Source organism: Anser brachyrhynchus, assembly GCF_964034855.1.
Source record: "Anser brachyrhynchus genome assembly, chromosome: 1".
NCBI classification, from domain to species: Eukaryota; Metazoa; Chordata; class Aves; order Anseriformes; family Anatidae; genus Anser; species Anser brachyrhynchus.
The window spans coordinates 129,811,146-129,838,238 of NC_137694.1; the positions used below are offsets into that span (position 1 = coordinate 129,811,146).

The following is a 27,093-nucleotide window of genomic DNA, read 5'->3' on the forward strand; positions in this document are numbered from 1 at the left end:
CAATAAACTCTCAACTTCACTACACACAATTTCCCTTTCATGTCATTAATAACTGCCAGCCTCAAATCACAGACCCCGTAATCAGTAATTATTTTTTAGCTGTTTGTTCAATTTTTCCAAAATGACAAAAATGGCATTAACAAATTTTGCCTCTTAATTGTAATTTTAAATACTTCAGCATGATGCGGACCTCAGATTTTCGCCGTGAATGAAATGCAGCTGTAACATCTCTGGAGGAATCTTTTACTGGAGGTCTTGTTAAATTTGTTTCTGATGGAATCTGGTCACTCTGCTAATGGCAAATTTTAAAAAGTAAACAGGACATGCATATAATTTGTGATTATTGCAACACCAAAGCACTATCTCTTATCAGCTGATATACAGTAGTACCTAGAGGTACCAACAGTCACAAAGTCTACTGGACACAAAATAAGAGGTAGTCCCGGAACTAAGAGATTTATAAACTAAATAGGTAAGTCAGACCTAGCAAAAAGAGTTTAATCATCTCTAATTTAGACTGTTTTCCTGAAGAAAATGCTTCTTGGAAGGTACTTTAATAAAAATTTAAGTACACCCTCAGAAATATTCATATGCATGGAATTTGCAACCAAATATAACTTAACATGACTCTTAAATAAACCAAATGCTGCAATTCTTTCTGCAGCAGGGACCAGATAAAATTCAACGTTCTAAGACCCCACAGGAAACTGTACTGAGACCCCTGTATGAATTTAAATCTAGAATGAGAAGGATGAGACTTTAAAAAGACAACAAACCAGAATTAAAAATTGGAATTTCAATTCAGTATGAGTGATTTGCAAAATCAATTTTGCCTTTCATTAATAAAGATCTGGTCTCACTGCCAAAGACAAAAAAATGCTTGAAACTTTGTCAAGATGAGAAATCCAACTAAAGCAATGCTCTAAAATCACAGATTGGTTCCTTAAAATTTGCAAGAGGTTGATACGTTTGATTAAGTTACTGCTTGTGTAAGATATGTCTTGTTTTGCAGCAGTTAAGTTATAAATATGAGACAGTAATAGCAACTTCTACTTGATTTCTTTTCCTTACCTCCTTTTGTGTACATTTAACTTAAAAATAAAAGAACCCTTAAATGAACAGTGTTGTAACTAAGACTCGAAAAGCACCCAACCTAACACTGAAGGCAAGTTTTTGTGTTTTTTTTTTTGTTTGTTTGTTTTTTAAAGGAAGATTTAAAACCGGCCAAACAAAGGATGTTTTTCTTTAAAATGACCTAGTGGTGGCTAAGAGAAACTAGGAACAGGGAAGCGAAGAAATGTCACGAAATGTGAGCACAGAGAGAGAGAACAGTAGTAGAGAGAACCAGAAGAACTGAATGGAAAAATTTTATAGGAAAATAATAAAGGTTCTTTGAGAGCATTTATATTATTCCCGAATTTTAAGTTCATTAAGGCTGAAGAAAGTGACATTTTCTCATTTGTAATACAGAATGTGGCAAAAAAAAAAAAAGACTCAAAGAACGATTTTTGTGTAAATTCCTTCATAAGGCATATGAATATTGTTAATTTAATATTCAAACTAGTGAAAATGAAAAAATATAGGTGTGAATTTATAGACTTGCCATACATTTCAGAAGAATATTTTTCCTTTCAGACTTCTGCTGGTTGAAATACCAATTTAAAACAATGAATTAAAGGCTTCAGATTACAAACACTGACCATAAAAGATAAAGATGAATTCTTTACAAATGATTAGGCATTGCAAAGTAAACCAAAATGAACAAAACCATAAGCATTAGGATGTACATTGATTTTTCTAATCAAAATAAAAGTTTATCAGCCAGCTGTCAAAAGACAAAGAATGATCTGATAATATGAAATAAAATTAAAATTATTTATCAATTTAATATCCACTACATATTTCAGAAAAAGATTCTGATACTCTCAAGAATACAAAGCAGCATGAGCTTTTATCAAAAAAGTCAACTACTGGTTTTACTGCCCTCCTACAGTTACATCTTGAAGAATAAGTAACATTTAACTTATAACTGAAATAGGAGAGAGAACAAAATGACTCCACAAAGAAAAAATAAAATCTCATTTTGAAACGGAGCTGTAATCCTTTCTAAGTAGCTATTGTTCTTTAAATTAGATTGTATTTCTCCTATTCTTATGAGATTTTTTTCTCTGCTTATAATGAATACACATAATCCTGAATGGAGAAGATGTGGTAAGTACAAAAATAATATATTGTAATTATAATTATTTAATGTGCTTTTAAATAAATAAATACTAGAAGAAAAAATGTTTTATGTTTTTTTTTCTTACTGAAGAGCCACCCAGTACATGAAAACTTTTTATGTGCTGTGCTACTTGCAGACTACATTAAGTCCACTATGCATATTTCTTAAATAAACCAAGTAGGCAGAGGTTTGTTTAGTCTCTTACAGTAAAGCATATTTTTAGACCTTCAATAATATTTGTAGCTCTTTGACTTCCTTCAATTTGTTGACAAATCTGAACAAGAATTTCTCTCCTCTGAAGTCACTTTATTACACATATGTGTATTAAAAAACAAATAGTCATTCTATGTACCTCACACCATTTTGCTTCAATGTTGGATCAATGGTAATAGCAATTTAAGGATCTAAGGACAGTCATCTTGTGTAAGACATTAAATAATTCATAAGTATTATATAAGGTAAGTAAATCAACACCAGAACTAGCCCTTCCTCTACACTAATGAAATAATATAACATGGTAAGGTAACTATTGACAGTAATCATTATATTGATGCTAAGAAGTCAATTTACTCCAATTTACTGGTGGCTTCTCCAACATCAAATCTCTAGCCTACCCCAGTTATTTATCATACTAATCAGGAGAAATACTGCAGGCTTTGATATCCCTCTAGTACATTACGCCATTTCATCAATAACGTCATGCTATTAAGCAAGTGAAAAAGCTCACTTCAAAAATTAAGATTAGAATTCACAACAGAAAGACATAGAAGAAAAGCTAAATAAAAACAAAAACGGGACGGTTAATTAAGCAAAAATAATACAATAAAAATGACAGAGAACGTAACAGACTATGAACTAATTAAATTTTAACTTCACAGTTTCTCTGTTCTCACATTTCAGTACCTTAAAAGAATAGTATTCACAGTCCAATTATTGTTTTTAATGTGGTCTCTCATTTTGCACTCCAAATATTTAACCTTCTTTAAAAAAAAAACAAACACCTAATATTCTTTGTCTTACAACACCACGAACGAATAACTAACTATGGAAACAAATAAATAGAAGAGAGAAAGCAGGACACTGTTCCCACACAAAATAAGACAAGGAATGTAAGTCTTCCATAACAGGTGGTATTTTGAACTAACCCTATTAGTATCTTCTGTACAGTCTTCTCGTGAGGAGCCAACAGACCTTGTGAGTGACTTATGCTGCACCTGTGGAGATAACAGTTGCAGGCTGTTTGCTCTGGCTGCCATCCCTTGCCCTATGTTTAAGCCACCCTCTGAGCCCTTTGACCTCACTCTGTCCCGGCTCACATACATCGAGTGTCTATGAGGGCGCTGCTGCGAAGAAAAAGGACTGGTATAACCTAGACCATAGGAAAAAGATTCATGTGGAGCAGACAGTGAGTGGGAATGGCTTCCATCCATGTGATCTGGCAGTTTTAACTCCTCCATTGTTTTGGAGTGCCTGGTCGACGGTCTTCGGGTGTCCAGGGTACCCTCGCTGCGGTTATTCCTAGCGGATGGGCTGAGCAAAGTTCTGTTATCACCGTGTCGGGGAGCGGTCGGACTGGTGGGAGAATTCAAGTCCATGCAGCTGGATGGAAAATAGCGACTGCTGTTTGGTTCTGCAGCCTGAGCCCTGGCCTCAGACAGGTTGCCCACGGATTTTGAGTCTGTCAGAACCCCGTGGCTCTTTGACTTTGTCCGATACGAAGGACTCTTAGAAGACTGTGGAATAGTATCAATGTAGCTGTGGCGACTATGCTTATCACCGGGTTGCAGTGTCCCAGTTTTGCTTTGAGAAGTTTCCATAAACGAGTGCCGGTTCTGCTGAGATCTGGTGTTAGACTTCAGGTACTTTGTGCCTGGACCATCAGAACTTTTGGGGTCCACGTTAAAATCAAATTCTGTTTTGCCCTTTGTTTCCTTTGGGCTAAGAAGATGTGGCATGTTATTATTGGCTAGATCTTTGTTACCAGATCCAGGCTGGTTGCTTGATTTCTTTGTATGCATTGGGCTATGTGCAGCTCCAGAAAGGTTTCCATTTAAAAAGCTTTCATTTGCTGGAAGACCCTCTTCTCTTGGGCCGCCAACCCCTAGTGTCTGTATGTCCTTGCTGTTTGATCTGTGGTGTGACTGCAAAGCAGAACTTTTGCTGGCTTGATTTCTACATTAAAATGCATAAAGAAACGTTAATATACCAGACTACATATTCATATATTAATAACTTCAACAAAATCATAATCATTTCAGAAGGGAGCTGCCATTTAAAACTGTAAAATTTATCTGCAGCAAAATGAACAACTGAAGTAGGCATCAGAAGCTCCACTAGAGTAACAAATTTGCAAATGTTAGTACGTTGTTGTTTTTTACTGGTTATATCCTAACAGACAAACACAGTTTTGGTTATAGGATTTTGCTAACAAAAAAAAGAGATTACTCAGATGTGTACTGGATTTAATATGTGTGTAATAACTACTATAAGCAGTGCATTATGAAAATCAGCTGTATATTCACTGAAAATAGAGTCTTAAACACATCTGGCACATCATAGTTAAAGTGGAACAATCAAGCATGTCAGCACTGCCAAAAAGTCCTATACAATCAGTGCTCCAGGCTACATAATGTATGTCCAAGGTGGGTGGATGCAGCAGGGAGAACAGAGGATATTGTGCTGGTAAAGACATCCAGATGGATTGAGCCTCAGGTCTATGCAGCCAAGCAAGCCCTGTAACACCAAAACCCCAAACCCAGTGTACCACAGGAACCCTAACTTTTGCAGAACTCAGGTTTTACAGCAAAAAAACAGTTCTGCTTCTGGACCTCTGGTGGCCCTGCAAACAGTGCAGCCATGACTGAGCAGTGCTGTGGCTATGCTTGTTAACACTGATGGACCTAGGCTGGCTTAGAACTGAGGGAATATACATATTTATGTATCAATTCTATCATGATCTAACTCACATATTACTGAGGGATAACAGGGATAAACTGAGAGCTGACTGTACAGATGAGTTTGTACTTTTGTTGATCTTGTTAGTAATTACAATTGGATAATGTTAGGTATTTTTATGCTTAAGATTTTTGTGCTACCCATTTTCAGTCATCTAATTATATACTCTATTACAGTTTCTAGAAATTAAGTACATTTAATGCCAGGCTAATTATTTTTTTTTTTAGTTAGAAGTTTATAGAGATTTAAAACTTAAAGGTATAAAGAACCTAGTAATTTTAAATTAAGCAGGTAGGTAAGCCTTTTTATTACATAAAGTTGCCCATGGACCTACCTTTTCTTTTTTGATGCCACAGCTCTAATGGTACAACTTCTATCCTAAATATGTATAAGAGCAGCTAAAGTTTTTTGGTATTCATTTCAGAAAAAGTACAGGTTGTAAACATCATTGTCCCAAATCTTAAAATGAGGAATATAAACAAACGTATTTATTTTTTGGTGAATTTTGAACTTCAAATATCAAAACTGTGGAGAGATTTCCACAGGTACAGTGATAGCAGCATTCCAAATAGAAAAGCATTCCTTTGGAATTTCAGGACCACCTCCAAACCACAGAATCCGAAAAGGTTTTAATGTGTTTTTTTTGTTGTTGTTGTTGTTTTCCAAGAAGCATTAAGCCTGATGCAAAAAGTTAACCAAAATATTCAGCTTGAATAGCTGTAATACAATAAAACTCTGCCTACCTTCTTTACTCAGTGAAGCAACATGGAGCAGTATATACATCACAATGTGCCTAAACTGTCAAACAACTAGCCTCTTGAAGATGATATTCCATATAAGCATGATAGCAACTTATTCACTGGCATAGAAAATACCAGTGATGAGGGTCACATGACTACATTTACCTGTTAGATAACGTGTTGCTGTCTACGTGGTAAGGTTTTCTCTTAGCTGACCGTGAAGGTGAGCTTCCACAGCGATCCAAGAGTCTTTGTGTTTGAAACGAAGGATGGTTCAAACATTGTTCTGTCAAGTATCTGTCTGCTGGATCTAACTTCAGTAAGTTCTTTGGAAAACAAATCCCAAAGTTTGTATTAGTATCTGTATTTGTATCAGCAAAACATAACAAAATAAAGAACAACACTGTGATAGTTTTTTAATCTCCAGAGTATCTGTGATTAGATGCAAATGCCAGAATACGTTAATTAAATTGAAATACATATGATACAAAACGAACAGTTTCAAAAATATTATGCTCTGCTTAAGGGATGGAAGGCATTGGACTTGCTTATTATGAAGTATATATATGCTATATATATTCTATATGTGCATAATATATGTACATAACGAATATACATAAGCATACTTATAAACTTTTACATTTGTGCTTACAATGTTTAATACAAAAATAGGTAAATGTAAAAATATGTATGTTTTATCTATTAATGCCTACAGATGTTCAAAATACATGGATTTTAATCATACCGTTCAGGATATGCTTTACACCATTGTTTAGAATAAAAAATATTCAATTTACCAGTAATATAATGCTACAATGAAACAGGCTTTACAAAAAAACAGAACAAGCATACCGCAACCATCTTATAGATATAAAAAAGTCCTTTAAAGTAAGCATTTTTTAAAATATACAAATATGAGTATTTTGTTTTTTACTTCAGTAAAGGTTCAAGCCCCCACATATTTTTAAAGAATCATTTAAACTGCTTACAATGTACTCAGAATAACATTTACCTTAGAATTCTGTTAGATCTACTGTGTTTCTGAATAAAGAGACTTTTTGACATGTAGAGAACATTTAATCAACAAAATCAAAAACCAGTTGGTTGATTATTTTGATAACTTTGAAAGGTTCCTTGCAGGAATAGGGCCATATGTAACATATCTTGGAATACTTGAACATGCATGACTGTCAGCAAAGATAAAAGTTTGAACGGCTATTAAAAAGAATTGGTATTTTTTAAGGGTTATATAGGTTGACTAGAGAACAACTGTATGTGTATACATGCACAAGCACGCACAGATATGGCTGAATATGAGCCAGCAGTGTGCTCAGGTGGCCAAGAAGGCCAACAGCATCCTGGCTTGTAAAAGAAGCAGTGTGGCCAGCAGGTCTAGGGAAGTGATTGTCCCCCTGTACTCGGCTCTGGTGAGGCCGCACCTCGAGCACTGTGTTCAGTTTTGGGCCCCTCGCTACAAGAAGGACATGGAAGTGCTCGAGCAAGCCCAGAGAAGGGCAACGAAGCTGGTGAGGGGTCTGGAGAACAAGGCTTACGAGGAGCGGCTGAGGGAGCTGGGGTTGTTCAGCCTGGAGAAGAGGAGGCTCAGGGGCGACCTTATCGCACTCTACAGGTACCTTAAAGGAGGCTGTAGCGAGGTGGGGGTTGGTCTGTTCTCCCATGTGCCTGGTGACAGGACGAGGGGGAATGGGCTAAAGTTGCGCCAGGGGAGGTTTAGGTTGGATATTAGGAAGAACTTCTTTACTGAAAGGGTTGTTAGGCATTGGAATGGGCTGCCCAGGGAAGTGGTTGGGTCACCATCCCTGGAGGTCTTTAAAAGACGTTTAGATGTAGCCCTTAGTGATATGGTTTAGTGGAGGACTTGTTAGTGTTAGGGCAGAGGTTGGACTAGGTGATCTTGGAGGTCTCTTCCAACCTAGATGATTCTGCGAAATGCATACCTGTATACACATTAACATAGTACTCAGCCACTTGACCACACAATAGTTTTCCCCTCACAGGATCCCTGCACTTTGAAATGGAAAATGCTCAAAAAACAAAGCAACTGTTCAGCGTTTCAGTGTAGTTCAGTCATACAGTATGCAGCATCTGCTTTTCTCAGGTGACAAGCTTTGTACTGCATGATTAATTTTTTCTTTCCCTCCTTTATTTCTGGTGCTTATCACTGCAGTGATATAAATGGCCCACACAAATGTGACTTCTACATTCCTTGTCTGAAGAGAGGCTGTTTGCCTCTTGCAAAGGCTGGACCACAAGCAAGGAGAACTGGAAGTCCATGGGCAATCATAAGGCTGTGAACCTGACTGGAATCACAGAGAAGTCACAGGGACAGAGCTGATGGCAGGGGCATGGTCACTGGTGGGTATGGCTGGCTTCAGAAGCAAGGAGGTGGAGGAGAAGGGGGGTGGCACTCCATATAAACAAGTTCCTAAACTGTACAAAGTGACAGCATCAAAAGGAAGGTGTATCCAATGTGCCTCTGGGTCAGGATTAGAAGGGAAATCCAACATTTGTGATGTTATGGTGGGGGTGTGCTACCAACCACACATCTAAGAGGATGACTCTTCCTACAACAACAAGCAGAAGCCTACTGATTACAGGTCCTCATCCTCATGGCACACTTCAACTACCCAGACATGCAGCCTGCGTAGATGGTCCAGGAAATTTCTAACTATGTTGGTGGCAATTTCCTAATTCAGCTGCTAGAGAGGCAAAACAACCAGGGGTTGGACTCCACTTTAGCTGACCTGCTGTTCAGTAATGGTAAAGTACTGGTCACAGAAGATAGTCTGAGATGTAGCAACCCTGAGATGTTTATGGTTAGGATGCAAATAAAGGATCACAGACTTCAGCTTCTGTAGGGGATTCCTGGACAGAATAACCTGAAGAACTGCTGTCAGAAGAAAGGCGTCCAGGAGAGCCACTTGATTTTCAAAGAAAACTTCCTGAGAGTGCAGGAACAAAGCATCTCATTGTGTGGAAGACCACAAAATTTCACACAAGGTCAGCTTGGCTAAATGGGGAGCTGCTTGAAGAACAGAAATGCAAAATAAGCATATATAAGAAGTTAAGGCCAAGGACAGGATACAAAGGAGGAATACAAAAGCACTGCTTTGGCACAGAGGATGACATTAGGAATGCCAAAGTCTAGCTACAGATAAATCAAGTAAGAAACATCAAGTAGAATCTCTTGATTTTACAGGATTCTAGCAGCAAATGGAAATTCAGGAAAAAAAAAAAAGTGCTGATGAATGAGGGAGACAACTGAATGACAGATGATATGAAGAAGCACAAGATAATTTAACTTCTTTTTTTGCTCAAGTCATCATGTACAAAACCAGCTTCCAATTCCCAAACCTGTGCTTGCAGAACACCAGGATTTGTGAAGGAGAGGGGAGGAGAGAAACAGCAAAGCAACAGCATCAAATGGATGACTCTTCGTTCATCTAGTCCAGAAATGTTCTCTAAATAGAGATAAATATGTCAGCTTTAGCTGACATAATTTTGAGTGTGGGTTATTCTGTAATCTAGCAATCAGACCTGAGGTCCCTGGGAATGCAGATAATGAGGAACACACCAACTGTGGACATGTGCCAGACTGTCCAACGTCTGGAGAAGAGACAGGCATACAGGAAAATATGTAGAGCATTTACAGAATGCAACTTAACCACAGGTTTCTTCAGTTCTCTTGTTGTAGCCCTTTGCTCATTCTTTAACAATGCTCCAGCTTCTGAACTAAGTAATGTGGGTTGAACATGAAATAGCCCCTCTGTAAGATCCCTGACCTTTCTCACCTTGTACAGAGAAATATGGACAGGAAAGTTGAAAGGAATTACTTAAATAAAAATGGAATGGAATTCCTTGTAATTCTATGCTTCCTTAAAATTCAATACTTCATTTTGCAACTTTTATCAAAGGAACCCAAAAGACATTGGAATATAACATATAAAAATAGGATAAAATTAAAATAAAAGCAACCTCCAGCATGTGCAACAATAGTCTGAAGAATCATTTTGAATTTGTTGTTCTGTGATATATGCTACTACAGCTTGAGTTACAGCTAATATGATACCAGGAAAAAAAAAAAAAGGGTTTATGTGAACTAGAAAACAGAAGACTGATTCTACACTTAATTTTTGTCACTATGGCTCTTTCTTTCAGCTTACTGTGACTGAAATAATGGGAGGGTTGTACTGCAGCTTACCATTGTGAAGTTTTTGCAGTACAAGAATGTGGGTATGTGCTGCGTATCCAGAAATATGGCAGAAATGTGTAGCAGAATGTTTTACAATGTTTGGCCATTTTGAGATTTTGAGGAGAGCCAGCTTCCCCTGATAGCCAGCAAGAAACTGTATCCTAGATGAGCCACGGGGAGCTGAGTTGTTCCAAAACAGGACTGAAGAGCAACTTAACACACATGCTGTGTAGATGTGAGTGATAGCAAGCAAATTAAGGCCTCTGACAGGTTAAAAAAAAAAAAAGAGTTTACCATGCATCGAGTTTGTCTTTAGCAACTGTCCACGTCCTCATGCTTATCCCTTAACATATGAACAACAACTCAGGTTAGCCTAATCCTCTTTCACTGTGGATTTATCTAATTTTGTTACAGGCTGAGAACTTACCCACCATCATTACTAATGTAACCTGTGCATCTGAATAGTTGTCACCGTGAATGCACATTGCCACAAATGATGGTGGTTCTTTTGTCTGGAATATGCATTGCTTATCAAATCAATCAAATTTGAACAGACTCTCCTGGCATTTGCAGAGGATATTTTCCTGATTCCTAAGAAATATCAAGCCTTCCTATAAACCATGGTGATATCAAAATATCTCAAAAGGAAGTTCACAAGTATTTTTAAGATGTACTCTACAGGAAACAAAGCTAAAAATTCACTAACATATTTGCCTATATATTACAGACAGAAAATAAATACATTTGCCTACCTTCATAAGATCAAGCAATACACCACTTAAAATTCCCAAGTATCTTCTCTCTAAAGACTGTGGATGATTGACTGCAGGAAACTGTAAAAGTAATACAGCATAAATATACTGAGCATGTAAACAAGGTATACATGAACACGTTATTTGAAAAAAAAAAACTACTCAGTGAATAAAGACATGTAACTTAATGGAAACCGTATGCATTGAAGAAGTTACCAGTTTCTGAAACATTACAAAACATTACAATGAAACAAATAACTACCTGTACAATATGCATCTAGTCAACCAAGGAAAGTGTTCTTGATTAGTAGGGCAGTCAAGTAACCACTCTCAAACAAGAAGTCATCAACTTAGATCTATAAATGTGCTCGTGGTACTATGATTGACATGAGGTGGGTGGTTTAAAATAGATTCAGAAATAACATAAGTAATATCCCCCTCCCAAATAATTTAAAATAGTTTCGAGAAAAAATTATTTTTGCACAAATAGAGTACTAATTAAGTATCAAAGATTAAGAGACAATTTCATAATGCTTTTTAAGTGGAAAACATCACAAAAACAGAACGGCAACTATGCAGAAGTTTAAGGTTCAGGATGATCATGCTGCAGTAAAAACTGGCAACATCATGAGAAGTAGTACACACTGCTGGAGGGCATCTTTTGTCAACTACAGTCTCGACAAAACTAGATGAAGACAGTATTTGAAACTAGTCCTAACTGTCTGGAAAGAACAACAAGACAGGCAGGAAAGATTTAGGGAAGAAAAAAAAACCCACAGAATTGTTTGTTTGTGTTTTTTGGTTGTTTGTTTGCCTTGTAAACAAGGCACTAGTCAAACGAAATAAAAACAATCTTTTCTTCTTTTTAATCAAATGGAAGAAAATCTGCTCAATATTTGTGTGCTATAACATAATGTCAAGTACAATGAGTTGAAAAGAAACAGACACCAGAGATCCAATTCCAGACTATGGCACGCACTGAACCGACACCAACCAAATAGGTAAACTCCTTTCCGTGAAGTAACTTCAAATTTAAATGCTAAGCACATATATTCCAGTGTTTTCAGAATTAGAAATTAAGGCTCGATTTCCAAGATAGGCATTAAAAAATCCTCATGGATCCAACTTATACTGAATTTTAGAGTAAACTGCACGTCTGAATGCCAGAGAAGCCTCTGGAAAAATGAAATGAAACAAAACAACAGCCAGCCAGCTGATTGGCATTAATCACAGTTTATCCAAAACAAAGCAGCTGAGATCCAGATACTTTGTTAGCAGTTCCCAGAGTTGTGGCATTTGCCTAATAGTATGCAAATGCTTCAGTTGCAGCCTGGCTTGATCCCATCTGCATCTTAACTGTGTGTTTTCTAAACAGTCCTCTTAAGTTAACACATCAAAGCAAGAATACTGACAACAGGGAACACGCACTGTTCTTGTCTTCTGGCAATCACATACCTGATGCATAAAAAGCCATCACTATCTGTCCCAATGGGCTCAAGCCATACATAAAACACACCCACATAAACTAGTTATACTTAACACCACTGAAAATATAAGGTAACAACAAAATTCATGTCAGTGATTAAGACAACAACAAAACAACCCAACAGATATGAAAATAAACGATCATGTTTTCTATAGTATAAACACATACGCAAACTAAATGTTTGGTCTGAACTGTCAACAAGCAAGAAGTCTTAAATACTTTTATATCTTTACTTTCACTTGTGCATTTTTAAACTCTCACATCTAGACGTTGTTACAGCTAGGTGCACACATTTACATGCATACCTTCCCTCAGAGTAAATGCTACCTCTAAATCTATGCTTTCAAGAGTAATCCATCAGTACAAACCTCCATTTCAAAAGAAGTATGTATATGGAAGCAGAATGGATTGCACATGAATTGCATGCGTGTAAGTGTTAGACCACTATGAAGTGCATTCCATTGTTTGTACTGGCATTACTTTTCATAAATTACATTATGTGAGCTTTGAAGGAAAATGAAAGAACAGTATTTGAATGTGTTTGTTCCTAAATAGTCTCTGTATTTTTCTTTTTACTTTGCTTTCTTTTAAAGTGGTTTCCTAATGACTAAGGATTTATTTATTTATTTAAGTCCAAGTCTATGTTGATCTTAGATAGCACCCTAGATGGACCAAGCCTTTCATACTTCTACTACTGTTTACACAAAGCAAACAGATTTTCAGCAGACACTAACTTGTTTTAAGTAGAATATTCTCCTAAACAAACACACTTCACCTTTCTTATCAAGCTCCTCTTCAGTCTATCCAAGAGGACAAAATATTCTTGTCTTCATGTAGAATGACCATTCTAAATCAGATTTTACATCTGGAATGATTAGGGCAACATGAAAACGTACCAAGAAATGCAAAGCTGTAATATGTGATTGCTATTCACTGTGTTTGCTCAGATTCTCCAGGTTATTTATAATTAATCTGTAGAATAATATTAAAGCCTTACATTAGCATTCATGTTTCCATAAAGGAATGAACCTATTAGTACTTTCTGATCCTGTATTGCCTTGGGTCTTCAACATACCGTGGATGTTTGCTTTCTCAAAAGGACAGAAGAGAGATCACTAAGTACTTTCTAATCTTCAGGACTGACGAAAACTGTGTGTGTGTGTGTGTGTGTATGTATGTACGGAGGAAACAAGCAGGAAGAAAACATGAAGTATGCAAATGTGCATCTGTATAAATGCACGTGTGTTGCTGTAATGTTTGAATTTTTTTTTTTGTGTGTGCGCTATAATAGGGTAGTACTTATGGTAGAGGTTCACAAAGCCTAGTGATAATCATATGGATAAACATTTCTACTTCAAGGGCTAGTTTCTAACTTGTGAACAGCCAGTGCCAAAATCCAGCTTGTAAATAACAATTTGCATAATCACAGCACAACAATTTGTATGAGCACAGCATATCTTCTGTCTGCTATGTAACAGAAAATCTTCCACTATTAAGCATTACTATTCAAAAAAAAATCTGTACTTTTAATGTTGTCTTATAGCAAGGAATAATTTTTTCCCCATTAACTAATGGATATCATTTTCCAAACCAACATTTTTGTAGTATTTTTCATGTTTAAGCCATTTTTCAGGCTTCACTTCAGTATTCTACAACTATTTTCTATTAGAAGGCATATGTCACTGTTGTTATCAATAGTGTGACTTCAGAGATGAGGATAAACTGGCAACATGGCTGAGGCGGAGCAATAAACCATTGATCCAGGATGAGAACAGGGACTCATGACTTTCAACCCTGTGCTAATTACATTAGGTCCATGCTGTCTTCTTGAATCACAGTATTTTAAAGCTACAAAACAAAAGATACTTCATTTTCTTCCTAAGACATTGCAAAGCATTTATCCAAATAAGATTACACTACACAACTATAATTGTAAAACAGTATTTAAGAGAGAGTTATTTATTTTGCTTACAGTTTTTAAAGCTTTCCTAATAAGGGGTATAATATTTTTAAATAGGAAATCCTGTCCAGCCCTGCTCTAAACAGCATCAAATACATATAGGATCTTGCAAGAAATGCTTGTCTAATTGTTCTTTAAAAACTTCTGACAGAGGGTCTGCAAGCTTCATCAAAAATTCTTAGGAATTTAGCTATCCTTCTAGCTAAAATAATTAACCTTACACCTTAAGCCAACTACTACTCTTCCTATCATTATCAGTTAAGCCTAATTTATATAAAACTTGAGCACGTGTTAAGACAGTTAGGTGTCCCTCTTTGCTTTTCTCATTCACTGTTTTCTCTTTGACAGAGTAAAACAAATCTTCAGTCTTTAGCACAGATCAGGTCTCCTAAAACCTTAGTATGGCTCTTTATAGGATTTTATATTAACAATTTCATACCATTCATCAAGATCATAAATTCACCTAAGCAAGGTTCACTACTGGAAAAAACAACAAAAAACAAAAAAAATGAATTACAAGAAAAAGCAAGCACGGCCACTGACCAGGTGCTATTAAAGATAACAGAGCTATTTATCATATATTTCATCTGGGATTTTGCCACATTGTGTGTTCCAACTTGAGCAGTTTCTCTATTCTATTGTCTTTGTCAATACATGGCATTGGGAAGCCCCTGAAAGGGGAACAACAAGCTTTCTGACTCATGTGGCTTATATCAAATCTCCAGAAATACAAGTAAAAAGGTAAAAAGTTCCTCTATCATCACAGCAGTATCCATGACCCAAATTTTGCCATCATAGTAGCTTTAAGAAAACAGTCACAACTTGTCCACATCCTGAACAGACAGCCATGCCACTGAACTTCATAATGCACATCTTGCACTATAATGCTAAGTTAGGTATCAATACTAACTTTCAAGACAAAAAAGTCAAATAAACAGATTTTTATTTTTTTTTTAAATCAGCTTTTAATAGTAAAATGAACTTACGTGTCCAACTCAATACTGGTATAATTGGAATTTGACTTTGAATTATGAATGCCTTATGATCTAAATATCCTATACTTGCACAGAAACACATGTAGCTGATAACACAACACACACTCTAAATAAAAAGAACCTTTACAACAACAATGACAGCAGTGTAAATACTGTGTGAGTAAATTAAAAGAAAAAAAAAGAACAAAGCTTTCTCTTACCCGCAAGCCATGGAAGCGTGGGTTGCTGTAGAAGAGCTTCATCTGCTCGGCTGGCAGTGGGCCTAGCACCTTCTGAATGGTAAAGAGCTGGTCAATCTCGCTCTCCCCAGGGAACAAGGGTTGTCCGTCACTCAGCTCGCCCAGGATACAGCCCACAGACCACATATCCACAGCCTTTCCATATGGGGCTCTGTAAAGTTACAGTACAACGTTTTTCACCCACCGGCACCATCCTCTTACTAAGCTGTTTTAGTTTACTGGCCATATTTTCCATGCCTTGCTTCCTTACAGCTCAGAAAAATAAACTTTAACATTAAAGAAGTGATCTCATATACCAAGTCCTCTGTTTCCACACTGGATTGCTTGACATATTGATGTCAGAAGACAGGACAGGAATTTTCAAGGACCCCCAGGGATTTTGTTACCTTTGTAAAAAATAAAAAGCTTACAAGAATAATCTTTTTGACCAAGACGCTGTTACCAAAGTTAAACTAGCACTAACTTCCCTTTTATCCAGAGGTTAATGACTGTACAGTATTTCTGCATTACAGAAATTGCTTTTTCTGTTGTGCTTAGCAGGTTGATAGACACACTGGATCTGGTCACTGAGAGGACAGAAACAATAAGCAATCTTTGTTTCAGCCTTCATACAGTGAAATTTTAACTAGAGAGAAAACAGAATGCCCCTGAAGCAATTCCTGAAACTACTCAACAGTTGAAAACCACAGATGAGGACAAAATGAAAGCATCATAAAATAAGTATTTCCTGAAGCAAACACACAGGTGGGGCTTTGGAGAGAAATTCGGAGGGGCAGTCTCTGTGTGCAGGCAACGTTGTGTGGTGGGTGGATGGCACCCACCTGTATTTTAAAGTGCTACTGACAAAAGAAGCTAGGTCAGCAATGAAGAGGTGGAGGGAGTTTGCTGGAAACAAGGCTCAATGGTGTGCGTATTACACTGGAAAAGGCTGGAGCAGCTCTTCTTGAGACTACATACAAGGGTATTTAAGGGAAGAACAGGCAATAAAGATACTATGGTCAAGAAAAATGATAGACTTGTGGATGGTTTTAAGATACACAGGGCAGAAAATCATAATACAGAAAATGGATGTTTGTATGAGGAGGAGAGGGTGGGGGACTATTGCAACCTGCAGTCTAAAGGCAATGAATGCTGAAGAAGCAGAATCCTTTTGGACGGTTTCTGATTCTCCCTCTAAGGTTCTGTTCCTTGGTCAGCTTCTTTAGCAGCCCATCCCAATCACGCAACAGCTAATGCGTTACATGCTTTTGGCTTTTAGTGCTCTGAAGCACCTCATTTTCTGTATGCCCAAGTTCTTGCTTAACAGATTTAAACTGTTTTGTAAACACTCAACTTATTCCAAGAATTTTTTGGATGTCAAGGTTTTGGGCAGAATGGGGGGGCGGGGGGAATTCCTCGCAGGTCAAAGAAAAAGCATATAAAAAGAATAAGCAAGATTAAAGACAGGAAGAAACACTAAACTGAAAACATACTTCATTGATTCTCTTCTTTCTGAAGCTTGCAATCCAACAACTCAACCTCTGTTTCAGGATATTTTCAAGTTACAGCCGGCTTGCCTATTTCTGGAGTTGCAGCTGATAAATCCTATCCTAAATCTATTCCCTTTATTCCTTCCTTATGCTGATGGATAAAGGTGTTTACGGAGAGCGTACCCTTAGATTAAAGAAAAAAACTGACTTTTCCCTGCTTGCAACCACTCATGATTAGTTACTTCACTTTATGGGGAGGGCACTTGATCAGAGAACGCTGTAACCCTTGAGATAATTTAGTTAGGTTAAGGCAAGAGAGCTTTTCTAGCTGGACAACAGCCCAGGTGAAATCACAGGCCCACTGAGATGCATACTGCAGGAGTTAAAGGTAGCCAGGAAGGCTGAAATGGGACACCAACATTTCAAGAACTGTTTGCTTTTCAGAATCTGACATGAGACACTGCAGTACCCAGACAAATGGAATCGTCACAAATTCAAAGTTTGCCCCCATCGGAATAGACCACTGACAATGAAATGACCACTGACAAACTGAGGATCTGTTAGAAAACCAGTTTGTGAGAGTCTAGCTAAAAAACCTGACCTTTTTACGACAGAAAAACAAGCACTTTTTAAATTTGTAACCCTTTAAAAGGCACGCTTCTCCACCATGAGACGTGAAGTTGGAAAAAGCTATGCTGCTGTAGACCAGGGCCTTGGAGAATCAGCTAGGGTTACAACTGAGGAATGGGCTAAAACTCCTTTGAGACAGGGACCATTACCCTTCCATGCTAACACAAATGCAGTAACCTGAATCACAGTTTAGGAAGTTTCCATTATTTGCTCCGTAGTCGAACAGAAAACACTCATTTCTTATGGAAGCAGCAGAGTAAACTTCAACTATTTCATTTGGAAAGTCAGATTCAAGACTCCTCTTCTACTGACTGTCAGAATCAGTCTTCCAGATCACAACAGGCGAGCAATGCAAGAATGAGGTGGCTGGATAAATGAAGTAACTCCTGTATGAAACTACTAATCACGAGTACTGTAGTCTATTGCGGCACAACTTAGACTCTCCAAAACATATTATCATCTAGAAATATGGTATGCTAAAATCCACTAGCTTTTAGCAATGTTTTGTCATCAAGGAGTACAGAGCCCTCCACTAACAGTTACCTGAGGCTCTTCAAAGTGAGTAGATTTTGGATGTTCTGTGAGTAACTAGGCAGCATTTTCTTTCCTCAGGAAATTTAAGTACTTGAACTTTATTACAAAAGAGAAACCTCTCTGGGACACATTAAAACTTGAAAAAGTAAAAATAAATTTGGTGAAATATAAATATTTAATAATCCTGGGAAGACTTTCCAGTATTAGATGTTTATAAAGATTTGGTAAAATGCAGGGGGTGGGAGGATGGATAAGCTGATTGCAAAACAAGAACAAGATTGCCAAGAAAAAGACATCACGTTAAGCCAGAAAAACTTGGCATTAAAAACATACGCCAGCAAAGTTGAAGTCATATGAACTAAATACACATACCTCCGTCCCCTTCCTCTACAAGCTAATCAAGTTTAGCCAATTACATACAGACATGATTCGTGATAAATTTCCTTTGTTAATCAAATAGTTTTGAAAACTGCAGGTCATACTAATACCATGTCTGTCAAGTTTTTCATGTCTTTCCTCTTAAATCTTAATTACGACTATAGACAAAGTGTGAAATGCTGTAAAAGTGAAAAGGCCATGATTGATGCTTTCTTTCCAAGTTGTGAGAATGTGTATGTCGTATGTGTACACGTACACACACACACTTTGCTGGAAGTTCAGTTATATCTGTCTTCTCCAAAACATGAAAACCTGAGCTTTGAGGTTTTTAAGGGCAACTTTAACATACTATTCTGCATATAACAACACAACTGCATACCAATTTGATTAAGCTTAGCACAGCTCTGGGAATACTGGCATGACTTTATTGAAAGAATATTTATTATCCAATGCTTTACATATTCAAGAAATGTCTATTCTTTGGTTCAGTGCTAACTAAAGTTTCCAACAAAGATCTGTTTCTCAGCAGCATGCAACATTTTGGTTAAAGAATCTAAGTGACCAGTACTTTTTTGTTTGCTCCTGTGGCTGCCAATTCCTTACTTCTAGAATATCCCTATATATATATGTTATACATTCAGGAATTGCATTTTATCAGTGTTCATGCAGTATAGAAAAACACACTGTAAACTTGATAGCAATGGAAAGACCACAAGAAATACATTTGCAACTACTTTTGCCCTTTTAGGTCCTCTGAATTTGTTCATGCAATACCTGAAAATCTGTTCAACATTGTGAAGTAGTAAAATGTTAATTTTACAGATTAATGAAAGAGTGAAATTAAACTGCCCAGATAAGGCTACTCATGCAACTACTGCTTTCACAAACAACATGAAACTAACTTCTCAATGCTTTAATAAAATGATTCATGTAGTCTCCTTCAACAAATTCTTCCTGACCAGTTATAAAATCACAGAATCACAGAACATCCTGAGATGGAAGAGAGCCACAAGGATCATCGAGTCCAACTCCTGGATCCCCACAGCACCACAAAAAAGAATTGATTTTTATCAAACCCTGTATCTGAGGGCATTGTCCAAACACTCCTTGAACTCCAGCAGGCTCAGTACCATGACCACATCCCTGGTGCCTGACCACCCTCTGGGTGCAGACCCTTTCCCTAACACCCAGCCTGACCCTCCCCTGTCCCAGCTCCATGCCGTTCCCTCGGGTCCTGTGGCTGTCCCCAGAGAGCAGAGCTCAGCGCCTGCCCCTCCGCTCCCCTCGTGAGGGAGCTGCAGGCCGCCATGAGGCCTCCCCTCAGCCTGCTCTGCTCTGGGCTGAACAAACCAAGGGACCTCAGCCGCTCCTCATATGTTCTTACCTCCGACCCTTCACCATCTTTGTAGCCTTCCTTTGGACACTCTCTAATAGTTTTATGTCCTTTTTATACTGTGGCAGACCTAAGAATCTTGACAAAACTGAGGGATGGTGTGGAAAACCTGAAATGCTGACACGTGCCCAGGGCAGATGAATCCTCTCCTGGGAGTTTCTTTGGAAAGGGAAGAAGCCTGCGGGCCATGCCCCAGCCGGCTGAGCCCTGGGGTTGCTGTGGCCTCCGTGGGAGTGGGATACGTGGAAGGAGAGCTCAGGGGAAGCAGACGGCTGGGTGAGGATGGCTGGAAAGCCTCTGTGCTCATCCGCTGAGTCACGCCGCGGATGGGAAACCTTCACATCCAACACCAGGATGACAACCAAGTGACTTGAGCTGCTCCTCATATATCTTCCCCTCTAGACCCTTCACCATCTTTGTGTCCCTCCTCCGGAGGCACTTTGATAGTTTAATGCCTTTCTTACACTGTGGTGCCCAAAACCGCACACAGTACTTGAGGTGCGGCCACACCAGCAGAGCAGAGCGGGACAATCCCCTTCCCTTGATGGGCTAGCAGTGCTGTCCCTGATGTCTCCAGAGTACGGTTGGCCCTTCTGGCTGCCAGGGCACACTGTTGGTTCGTATTCAACTTGCTGTCAACCAGAACCCCCGTCTCCCATTTCACAAGGCCGCTCCCCAGCCTCTTGTTCCCCACTATGTCCGTACAGACAGGGTTGTCCCATCACAGATGCAGACTCAAGCACTTGCTCATTAGATTCCATGTGGCTGGTGATTGCCCAGCCCTCTAGTCTGTCAAGCTCTCTCTGCAAGGCCTCTCTACTCTCGAGAGAGTCAACAGCTCCTCTTACTTTTGTGTAATCTGCAAACTTACTTAGTATGCATTTGAGTCCTGAATACAGAGCATTTGCAAAAACATTCAAGAGAAATGTCTCTAAAATGAAGCCCTGCGGAACCCCACTAGTGACTGACTGCCAGCCTAATGTAATCGTATTCACTATAACCCCCGAGCCTAGCCTGTCAGCCAGTTGTTCACACACTGCATTACGTATTTTTCTAGCTGCATGTTGGACATTTTGTAAGGGATACTGCAAGCAGCAGTACAGAAAGCTTTGCTGAAATCCAAAAAGATTCCATCAACTGGTTTCCCTTGGTCAGCTAGGTAAGTAATCTTGTCATAAAAGGAAATTATGTTAAACAGGACTTTCCCCTCTGTGTTGGCTATGACCAATGACTGCATTATCTTTCAAGTGTTTTTCAAAAACTCCCAGAAAAATCTTCTCCATAATTTTACCAGGCACTGAAGTGAGACTGACAGGCCTATAATTACCAGGGTCTTCTTTCTTGCCCTTCTTGAAAACTGGGACAACATTTGCCAGCTTCCAGTCGACTGGGACCTCTCCAGATTCCCAAAACCGCTGAAAAATAATTGGGAGAGGTCTCATGATGACAGCAACCAGCTCTCTGAGTACCCTGGGATGAATCCCATCAGGCCCCATAGACTTTTGTGCATCCAGCTGAAGCAACAAATCCTGCACAAGTTTGGAGTTAGCTGGGAGTTTATTGTTCCTGCAGTCATGGTCCTCCAACTCAGGGATCTGGGAGTCCCAGGGCCCATCACTAGTGTTAAAGACAGAGAAGAAGGTATTAAATGTCTCTGCTTCATCTACAGTCCTATTTGTAAGGTGAACATCCTCATCAAGTAACAGACCAGTGTTCTCTCTGGTCCTCCTTTTGTTGCTAATGTATTTTAAAAAAAGCCCTTTTTATTGGCCCCCACAGCCCTTGGCCAGCATCAGCTTTAATTGAGCTCTGGCCACGCCTTATGTCCCTACAACGGGAAACAGCATCTTTGTAGTCCTCCCATGTCACCAGACCTTGTTTCCAGCATCCATACATTTTCCTTTTCCACCTAAGCTCTAGAAGATGATCCCTACTCATCCAGGCCAGCCCTCTGCTTTGCCTGCTTCACTTTGAAAACTTTCAAATTGCCTGTTCCCGTGCTCTTAAGAGGTGGTACTTATAAAAAGTTAAGAAGCTAGTACCCTTCCTCTTACCATTTCAGCAGTGCTGGTAAAGAGCAAACGGGAATGAAAGCCAAACCATAGTTTCGACCTAAAGGATAAAGAGAACTAGGAGTGTAACATGGTGAAAGCTGCACTGCCAATACTATGCAATGTCCAACATGAGGCTAACAAAATGAACACTTCAGAATACAAGACTACCATAGAAACATCTTTTGAACGGAACATCAAGGGGAGGAGCATCTGAAGTAGGTTTGTGACAATTCAGCTTCATCTTTTAGTCAGTTAAATACTATTCAGTTCAAGACAGGTGAACATGTCAATGACTCATGCCAACCAACAAGCATAAATGAAAATGTGGCAGTCTTTAGAAATCTTCCCTTTAAATCAACTACAGTTCTCCACTGGCAAATTTTATAAAAGGTGCTTGACAAAATGCATAGAATCAGCCAAGATTTATCATGGTTGCTCTACAAACTGTACTTACCCAAGCAACAGTTCAGGTGAGCGGTACCATCTGGTAGCCACATATTCTGTATAGTTAGCATTGCTTCCTTCAGAGAGGTTACGAGCAAAGCCTGTCGAAACAAGTGCAAAAGATTGTATTCTATTTTAAGTAAATATGCATACCCCCAATGATTTTGGAGGTAAGAGGTCACATCTATTTAAACAGAAGTAAATTGTTTAGCGCAGAATGTCTCCAGGGACTGCTCATCTACTGAAACACAACCTTTTATTGATACAACACTGAAAGGCAGAATGTCTGCTTTAATGACTACTTTACTTGTGTGCTGTCCTCAGAAATCTATGGTGTTTTGCCATTATGTTTGGTACTTCACCATAATGGAACAGACTGGTAAAAGTTACTTGTCAGTATGCCATGCATGTTATTGAGCCACTAAATTTCACTGTGAAATACTGTTTGCAGAAGAGCATTCATAACAGCAGAAACTTACCATATGCGTGACAAGTAGACACGTTAATCATTGATCTTAACTACTACAGTCTCACTGCATTCCATTTTCTCATGTGGTCAAGCAGCTATGTTATTCTTGGCAAAAAATGGGGCAATCTCTCCCAAACTACATAAGGCAGGACTCTACCAAAGATCAGCAAAATGACATTATTTCTGCATTTACGTCACTCCACAAGTGTGAGCTTCCCATCTGCTTTAGCATTATATTGATAACAAGGCTCTCAGTGGATTAGGATCAAAAACCAAGTCCAAATTAACTTCCTCCTCCACATCATTCTATTAAGAACCAAAAAACTGTCAACTTATTTGCAATTCTATCAAAACTCAACTTCTGTCTTAAGGTATAACAATTAACAAGATCAACAGTGAGAAGAGTGCATATACTGAAAAATCCAGATGTAGGAATAAGTTGAATTTTGTTTTCGTTCTTCTCCATTTATAAAAAGTGAGCTGAGCAGCACAGTAACGACATTACTAGATTCTTCATGTAGAAGTACTCTAGGGCAGCTGATAGCACTGTTTTTGGTAAAGTATCAAGCATCTTACTGTTTTTCCAACAAGTAATTAATAATAAGGTAAGAGTTCAGACAGATCTCAACAGCAAGTCTCTGCTGTTGAAATTGACCTCAAACTGGATCAAATTTTTGGGACTGAAATACAGAAGCAACATTTTCAAAATGCTTCCTTACTAGGATGTAGCACTAAACTTGGTCGAAAACTCACTTCAGTGAAACCACTAGGAGTCCTTCCATTATTGCATGAGCGATGAAGAAAGAATAAAAAGTACAAAGTCTTGCAGAGGTATAAAGCATAATTTCATTTTCAGAATCAATAAGTGCTACTTAAATGCAAGTCATTTTTCTTTATTCCTGAGTTCTTATGCAGAAGCTGCCAAAAGTGATTTTCCCACACAACTATGCTTGTAAGGCTGTCATTTATTTATTGATTTATTTTTAGTATTCTGAAAGTGTATCTCACTTGGCAGCGTTAGTGAAGGACTCCAGCCCCACTGCTCCCTATGGTTACACTAATTTACTCCAAATTGGAGTAAAGGTTTGGGTGCAAAGACTATTATTGGACTAGTGGTTAGAGAAAACAATGTATTTGTTTTTGACATAGGTCACAGCTGTTAATTCTAAGATACCTCTCCCTTCAAAAGTTAGTAAATGGAAAGGCATTTACAATGAGGAAAAGATATTTCAAAGTCATCCCAAAATAAAAATAATTCTCATATGTTCCCACAGTTCTGTTGATCGTTACTGATGCTGCTAGAAGAAAACTTGAAAGGATTTTTTTTTTTTAATTACTTAAAACTAACTTAACTTTTGGGTAAATTTCTAAACATTGCTATATTTAGAACTGCTTAGGCAGCCCTGTTTCTGTTTCACATTACATGACCCATCTGATTAATCTGGTCAGTGAAAAATCTTCCATTTGTGCTTTTAAACACGAGAGGGAAAATAACCAAGAGCCATCCTGAAGAAATGGAACAGCCGAAACTGGGAAGCCCCAGCCTGAACGAGGGGAGAAAAATAAAGGGGCCACATGATACAAATGATCACATCGCAGCAGCCCATGGAGTAGTGTACAGCAACAGCCCACCAGCCCAGGTGCACCAGAGCATCAACAAGTCAGTGTCATCTTCAGTGGCATCTATATATTGTCAGGTGTGTAAGAAACCACCTTATGGATACACTGCTGCTCTGACTATGTCACCATGATGAAAAATGATGGACAAAATTGATAGTTCAAGAAAGCATAAAACCTTTCTAACAGAACAACTGCTACTTTTCTGTTGTGGCAGAGCTACCTTACTGACCCTACCTCCAAACTGTGCTGAGGTATTGGGTACAATTTTTGACACAAAACATAAGAGAAGGTAATTAGGCAGAAGACTTGACCAAATTCTAAACAGCAAGAAGAAATAGATTAGAACATGAACATGGAAAGTGATTTGGGTGAGAGCAGCTATGAAAGCAACAGAGCTTGTATACCAATGCAAGGAAGGCAAACAACGAAAATAAAAACGAGATTTCAAGAAAGGACTTTAAACAACTCATAGGAGAGGAGGGTAGATGTCAAGGTAAAAGGTGTGAGGGAAAAAGGAGTTCATAAGATTGGCAGTTTCTTACAGAGAAGTAAGGCACATGTAAATTAAAGTAAAGAATTCTAACATTAAAGGAATAGAATAATTCAGTTGGAAGAGACCTTCAAAGATTATCTAAGTCCAACCTCCTAATGACATGCAAGGACTTAAATAGGTGCCTAGGAACACTAAGGAACATGCATTACTGAGATCTTCAAGAATAAGCTAAGCAAAACCTGTCAGGAATGACACAAACAGGCTTAATCATTTCTTTGAGTAGGTGGAAGAACTAGAGAATTTCTTGAGGTCTTTTCCAGCCCTGTTTCATGATTTCTGTGCTCATGTATCATACAGAAATCAAGAGATTTTTAAAACAAGTAATTCTGAAGCCCTGGTGTTGAAACAGCAAGCATACTAAACAGAATGCCTACCAATTTCTAACAAGTCAGATACATCTGCTGTAATCGGCATTTTGTGCTGTTCTCTTTCCCATTTCTATTGGCAGAAATGACACCCACACAACATGTGTCCAGGCAAGCACCACATTCAACCCCATTTTTTCTGGTACGGTACGTACAGAACATGGCACAAGGATTATGAAGAACTATCTTGTTAAAAAATTATGTTTTTTTGTTTTTTTTTTTCCTACTCAAAGTGTTTTGTCCACTGGGCTATTCCAGAATACCCAATTACTGCAATGTCTGCGTTGGGATTGATGCACAGACCTTTTACTTGCGTTTGTTGCTGTCACATGAGGAATGTGGCACTGTACTTGACAAGTACTTGTGTTCCAAGAAATGAAGTTAGGTAGGCAGGTAACATATGTTAAATCATGTTATAGGGCAAATTCTTATATCCCAATCTGTACATATGCAAGAAACACTCTTGTGGTTAATATCTCTGACAGATTATTTTTACAGTAATAACTTAAGCTACTAACAGGAACATCACTTAGCAACATGGCTAAAAAATTAAAATCGATCCCAAATTGTAAGTATTGCTTGGAATTTGAAATTGACTCCAAAACTATAGCAAATTCAGACTAATCCATGTGAACAATAACAACAGACGTTCTTCCAATTTTCTTCCTCAGGGCTCTGCTGAGCACCAGAAGGACTTCTGGGTTGCATTTCTTTTCCAACAGTAGAAGGAGAATCTGCCTCGAGGGTATGACATGAGCAAGCCTATGGACAATGCAGAACATCTCCACTGACAGAATTCACATCTTCTCTATCTGGTGAGAAAACTGCTGTCCAAAACATGATTGTACAGCTTGTTTGGCTTTCTACTTTCCTTCAGTGCAAAGCACAAAGGCTGCTGACACACGTTCTGGTGCACAAGGGGCGCTCAGCTGAAGGCACGTGCCAGCTCTAGTGGTAAACCTCGCTCTCTGGAGGACGAAGATGGAGGGAGGACGGGAGCACCACCACGGGCTGCTCCTGCTGACGACACCGTTAGTCCTGACTGGAGCACACACTGGTCAAGAGGCAGGCGCTGTCTGCTGACTGTTTGCAGAGCTGTGCGTGAGGCAGCAAATGGGTCCCCGACCCACCCAAAGCTGAAGCCTGGGGGCCAACGGGCACACTGCCGACCCCTGCCGCCCACCACAGCACCGGCAACCCTGGGGGACTCTAAGGGCCTAAGCTGTCAGGAGATGGTGGCCGCGTAGGGGCAGGTGTTAGGTCCCTGGCCAGAAAGAGGGCCAAGGCACTGCAGGCACCGCCAACAGCACCACTGCATGCTGTCAGATGCCCTCAGTTCAAAGAACTCACGTGGACCAAATATTCTAAAGCTTTTCCTGGAACGCTTGCTGGTGCTGAACGCTTAGGCAAAAATACCCTTAGGATTGAAAGAAATAAGCAGCACTGCAAAGACAAATGCTTTTTCTGTGTTCCTAAAAACCTACTGCAATTTATTTATTTTTTTTCAGTGGTTCCTCTTTTCATTCAAAATTGCAGAGGTTTGAAATGACAGCTTTCAACGTGCTCTCATGAAAAGTGCCCTTGGGTAGCAGCATGGAATTGAATTTTATTTCACCAAGC

At 38.8% G+C, this 27,093-nt stretch overlaps 1 protein-coding gene across 10 annotated transcripts in view; it reads right to left on the reverse strand.

Annotated features, from left to right (window-relative positions):
* The window catches only part of CDKL5 (cyclin dependent kinase like 5), a 135,602-nt gene that overhangs the window by 24,283 nt on the left and 84,226 nt on the right, over positions 1-27,093 (reverse strand). For 7 of the 10 annotated variants that reach the window (XM_080576436.1, XM_080576429.1, XM_080576432.1 and 4 more), the window contains 6 exons: positions 22,477-22,567; positions 15,526-15,715; positions 10,885-10,965; positions 6,085-6,245; positions 3,370-4,396; positions 191-292 (listed from right to left, as the gene is read on the reverse strand). In XM_080576436.1, coding sequence (XP_080432562.1) covers positions 191-292; positions 3,370-4,396; positions 6,085-6,245; positions 10,885-10,965; positions 15,526-15,715; positions 22,477-22,567 — 1,652 coding nt within the window. The remainder of the gene's footprint in view (positions 1-190; positions 293-3,369; positions 4,397-6,084; positions 6,246-10,884; positions 10,966-15,525; positions 15,716-22,476; positions 22,568-27,093) is intronic. The other 3 variants (XM_080576437.1, XM_080576435.1, XM_080576434.1) reach the window with 2 other exon arrangements.